The sequence below is a fragment of the Lolium rigidum genome, chromosome 3 (assembly GCF_022539505.1).
Source record: "Lolium rigidum isolate FL_2022 chromosome 3, APGP_CSIRO_Lrig_0.1, whole genome shotgun sequence".
NCBI lineage: Eukaryota > Viridiplantae > Streptophyta > Magnoliopsida > Poales > Poaceae > Lolium > Lolium rigidum.
In genome coordinates, this window is record NC_061510.1 from 108,123,546 (window position 1) to 108,128,741 (window position 5,196).

General features: G+C 44.9%; 1 protein-coding gene across 7 annotated transcripts in view; it reads right to left on the minus strand.

The window, feature by feature from the left end:
* The window catches only part of LOC124702131 (DNA (cytosine-5)-methyltransferase CMT2-like), a 17,111-nt gene extending 13,711 nt beyond the window's left edge, over window positions 1-3,400 (minus strand). For 3 of the 7 annotated variants that reach the window (XM_047234236.1, XM_047234234.1, XM_047234240.1), the window contains exon 1: window positions 1,327-3,400. In XM_047234236.1, coding sequence (XP_047090192.1) covers window positions 1,327-3,400 — 2,074 coding nt within the window. Of the gene's footprint in view, window positions 1-1,035 lie in introns of all 7 variants that reach the window. The other 4 variants (XM_047234237.1, XM_047234235.1, XM_047234238.1 and 1 more) reach the window with 3 other exon arrangements.
* Between the last annotated feature and the right edge of the window lie 1,796 nt (window positions 3,401-5,196).

A 5,196-nucleotide genomic window follows, 5' to 3' on the forward strand; every position in this document is an offset into this window, starting at 1 on the left:
AAGCATGGTGGCTTCCAATTTCCATAGTGCATATTGGACTAAGTAGCAGAAATATTACCTACAGATATAACCGTAACCTGTACTGGAGCAAACAGAATGGTTGGAATTATTATAAAATTACATGATTATATTGATATAGGGAGCAGAGATTTCGGGGTGTTAACTCTTACAGAAACACAACTTGTACTCCCTTGAGGCCCTAGTCCAGTGTATATACACATACAGATGTGGTAAATATGCAGAGAAAAACCTCATAAACATGGGCATTGTACAGCTAATATGGAAACTATATAAATCTCTAGCATTAATGCTTATCTTCCCTATTTGTTGCTACTTGATACTAACCATCATGTTGGCATTTGCTACAATCCATCATATACGTCTAATATGTATGCCTGTTTGACATGTGTGCCTTCTGATGTCGCCTACATGCTTGAATATTTTTGCTAGGAAGGTATTGCATTGCATGTGTACTAATCAGCGGTGTATTGTTATATTTGTGGTTGTGTACTGCTGAATGAACACATGAATATAGTTCTAGTAAACAATTCCTACTCTTGGCGAGTCTAAACGTCAAACAACACTATTTATTTATTCTCAATCAATCTACAACAACAAATATCTCGTTCTTATGTTTCACTATAACAATATCTTGTTCAGTCGTTCTTATATCATTTATATGATGATGCAGCCGTGCAAAGAGCAGGTAGTGGAGCCAAGTGCCTACCTTCTCCACAAAGTGATGATTCTTCTCGTAGCGATGAGGCCACCTCTGCCTAGCCTCCTCCTCCGGCACTGCCTCCCCCACAAAACAACAGGATCCATCATCACTTTCCACCATCTCTGAATCAACCAAATTCTTATCCAAGATAACTTTTGCACTATTGCTCGGATCTGGCATCATTGTGACACTTGGCGATTCGCAAATTAGGCCACTATTTTTCTTGCTTGGATCTGGCATCATTGTGACACTAGGCGATTCACAAATTGAGCCACTATTTTTCTTTGTCCTCTTCAAATTTGGCGAGCATTTACCTCTCGAGCCCCTCAACCTCTTTGCCCTTACAGGCTTAGAAAATTTTCCATCTGGCTCTTTGGGTACATCAGTTACCACTTGTGACTCTGCACTCAGTAGCCCCGAATTGCACGGTACAACACCAGTATTATCCACTCTCTCTAATGGCGAGTTCTTTACAATGTCAAGATCATACTTGCTAGGTGGTAAATGCGGATAAGACTCTGGCCCTTTGGGTACCTCAGTTACCACTTGTGACTCTGTCGAGCCCCTTAACCTCTTTGCCCTTACAGGCTTAGAAAGTTTTCCATCTGGCTCTTTGGGTACCTCAGTTACCACTTGTGACTCTGCACTCAGTAGCCCAGAATTGCACGGTACAACACCAGTATTATCCACTCTCTCTAATGGGGAGTTCTTTACAGTGTCAAGATCATACTTGCTAGGTGGTAAATGCGGATTAGACTCTGGCCCTTTGGGTACCTCAGTTACCACTTGTGACTCTGTTGAGCCCCTCAACCTCTTTGCCCTTACAGGCTTAGAAAGTTTTCCATCTGGCTCTTTGGGTACCTCAGTTACCACTTGTGACTCTGCACTCAGTAGCCCCGAATTGCACGGTACAACACCAGTATTATCCACTCTCTCTAATGGCGAGTTCTTTACATTGTCAAGATCATACTTGCTAGGTGGTAAATGCGGATTAGACTCTGGCTCTTTGGGTACCTCATTTACCACTTGTGACTCTGTTGAGCCCCTCAACCTCTTTGCCCTTACAGGCTTAGAAAGTTTTCCATCTAGTTCTTTGGGTACCTCAGTTACCACTTGTGACTCTGCACTCAGTAGCCCCAAATTGCACGGTACAACATCAGTATTATCCACTCTCTCTAATGGCGAGTTCTTTACAGTGTCAAGATCATACTTGCTAGGTGGTGAATGCGGATAAGGCTCTGTTTTATGCATTGGAGGTTCACTGTTTACCACTGGCGAAATAGGTGGTAACCTGCCTGAACCCACTGATGATGCCTTTGAAGCCATCCTAGTCTTCTTTGGAGCACGAACAGATACTGCTCCCCGCTTTATGGACCTATAATTCACCGCTGGTAAAGCCACCACAACCTGAATGTTTAGACCACCTCGTTTGTTCTCATTGCCACTGGAGCTGCTTTTCCTCTTAACAATTTCTGGTGATCCTCTGTTGGGCAAGTCACCTGTGTCAGGTGCAGTAGTGGTAGTCTCTTTGACCAGCTTACCTGTTGTGTCTGGTGCAGTAGTGGTGGTTTCTTTGGTCGGCTTACCAATGTTGTCTGGTGCAGTAGTGGTGGTATCTTTGATCGGCTTACCGACGTTGCCTGGTGCAGCAGTGGTGGTCCCTTTGATTGGCTTCCCTACTGTGTGTGGTGTAGTAGTGGTGGCCTCTTTGATTGGCTTATCCACAGAGCGCCGCTTGGAAGCTCTAAATGAGTATTCATTCGATTCCGGAGGTGCGGCATTTGCTGCCACTGTGATTTTGGAAGCTCCAAATGAGTACTCATTCGAATCTGGGGGTGCGACATTTTCTGCCACTGTGGTTGTCGCAATCGTCTGTGATCCCCAAAGAGATTTGGCATCTGTACTGATGGCACCTGAGGTACCACAACCGTCGACATTGGCCCCGGGGTCATACTCTGCGTTCAAATCAACAGCAGCCATGCTTGCTGAGGCAATTTTCTCTGAAGCAGAGCAATAGTTGGAAGCATCCTCTGTCTCCAAACGAACCAAATCGGCATCGTCCCCAGAAGTTGCAGGAGGCGATGGCATGGTGTTCAGCGTGCACTCCGGTGCACTCTCCTGTAGATTAGCTTCCAAACAAGCCGGCGGCGGCGATGGTACAGACTCCGGCACCGGCGCGGAGATGTCGGAGATGAATACGAGCTTTTCCCGCATGTCTACGGCAACCGGAGTAGACGGAGATTCCGGCATAGGTGAATAATGATCGAGCGGCCTCACCTCGGGAGCGCCTTCGGAAGAATCAGACGCGGGGAGGTCGAACACCGCGAAGCCCGGCGCCGCGGTGGGCGGAGATAGCGCCCGGGTGGAGCCCTCGCCGGCGACGAGCCCCGTTGACCTCCACGCGGCGCCATCCCAGGGACCTCCTCCGTCATCCACCAGGGGCTCCGGGTCTGCCACAGCGGCGGCGAACTCGGCGCTGACGTCGAACTCCCTTGGCGGTGACCACATGGGCTCCAGCTCCTCCGGGGTGCCGAAGAGGAGCGACCACAGGGGCTCGAGCCCGGCGCCGAATCCTCCGTCCGCCTGCTCTCCGCCCGGCCCGGCGTCGGCCGCCGGGGAGCCATCGGCGACCGGAGGCGGGGAGGGGGGCGAGATGGGGTTGTGGGGCGGAGTTTCCATGGGGCGGTGACCGGACCGAGCAGCCCAAGTTAGGTAAGTCAATAGATATCGGCCATAACTAAAACTGAGCTGTCAGTAGTGAGCTGAGCTCACCAGGGAAATGCAAACGTGGCACCAAGTTAGGTAAGTCAATAGATATGGCCATAACCCAAGAGCACTGGTCCAGTGGGACAAATTCTAATGTCAAAATAATCTGAAACAAAATTGATTTTTCAAGTGTTAAAAACACAAGAGCGTATAAGACCTTTTGTGTATTTATTAATACACAAGATAAAGCTTACACCTTACCCGCAAAAAAATTAATCTTGCACCCTATGCAAAAAGACAAATGTGTTTTTTTTCCCTTTCTTAGAAGGAAAAGATGAGCCGCAGATTGGTATTTCAGCTTGTGAGCAAATTACAGCGTGTATTATTTAGTTCGGCATTAGTTATGCAATTAGGCTACTCAGTTTGGTCTTAGATGTCGTATAGGACCACATATGACCTTGGTAGGATTAGCTATATTCACAATAAAATTGTTTTTGCAGTCTATACTCATGCATTTTGCAACCTACCTTTTGCTCTCGTTTCTCTTCCCTTGCATTCCCATCTTTAGTGTTATAACAAGGCTACTCGTGGACAAAGGAGCTATAATAAAGAAAAAAACAAGACACACATGTTTTGGTTTGGTGTTAGTATGTTGATTCAGATTTTTTGTAAATAAAAATGATCTTAAGATCGGGCACAAAGGTTTACGAACATCTATAATCATATTCATATTCACATGGACCCAACATTGGTCACCATGCATTATCCAACAAGGATATTTAAAAAAGCATGAGATAAACAACATGTGATCTATTCCGGGATTCTTAGGTGGTGTGGGGCTGAGACCGCACCATATTTCCACCCCCACCCCCCCCCCCCAACACACACACACACACAAATCAAGATAGATTGTTTTTCTAGTAAACAAAACCATTTTAGACTTTCATAGACTTGTTAAAAAAATCTTTTCAACCAATTACTTCTTTGTTCGATAAAACTTAAGTCTCCATGAAGAAACTACCGTATTCGTGAAGAACGGTTTCGTGGAAGTATTCTCCCAATCGTATATCGTCTTGGTGAGTTTGTGTCGGTCGCATCTCAGGTGTCACTAATTTTCAGTGAACTGATTGCAAGGATTGTGATTGAAGAACATGAAAATGAATTGTATGGTGAAAGATTCGTTGAGTAGAGGTTGCAAATAAATAACATTAAAGTAAAATGTTAAATGTAAATGGTTGGTTGTTTGTTTCGTGCAGAAGAGAAGTTAGGTGGGAAAATATTTAGCTCATGACGATTGTAGATGTACCATGTGGACTAAATATGTAATAAATACTTTTCATATTGAATGGTTGTTAGATGTGTCACCCTTGTATAATAAACTCCTACTATTGAAATTGTTTGACACTATTGTACCGCTTTGTGTTACCGCACAGAATGTAAGACCAGACCACCACTTAATGTTTGTTGGTTTTCTGTGTTCTTTTATTGTCTTCGCTCCTTGCTGCCTCCCACCTAAGGCCTTCTCCAATGCATGTCTCTAGCGCGCTATCATACGCAAAATAATGATGTGACACCATAATTAATGATCAAGGAGATGGTTGTTATATCTTAGCTAAAGATACAACACTTGCACGCGGCCATATGCAAAATACATTTCTAAGCTAATCACATGCATGCGTGAGCCCAAAGTCATTAAATTAAATACAACACTAAGAAACGATGCATTGTGATTGTTATTTATTAACATGCAAAAGGTTGAAAAAAGCGCT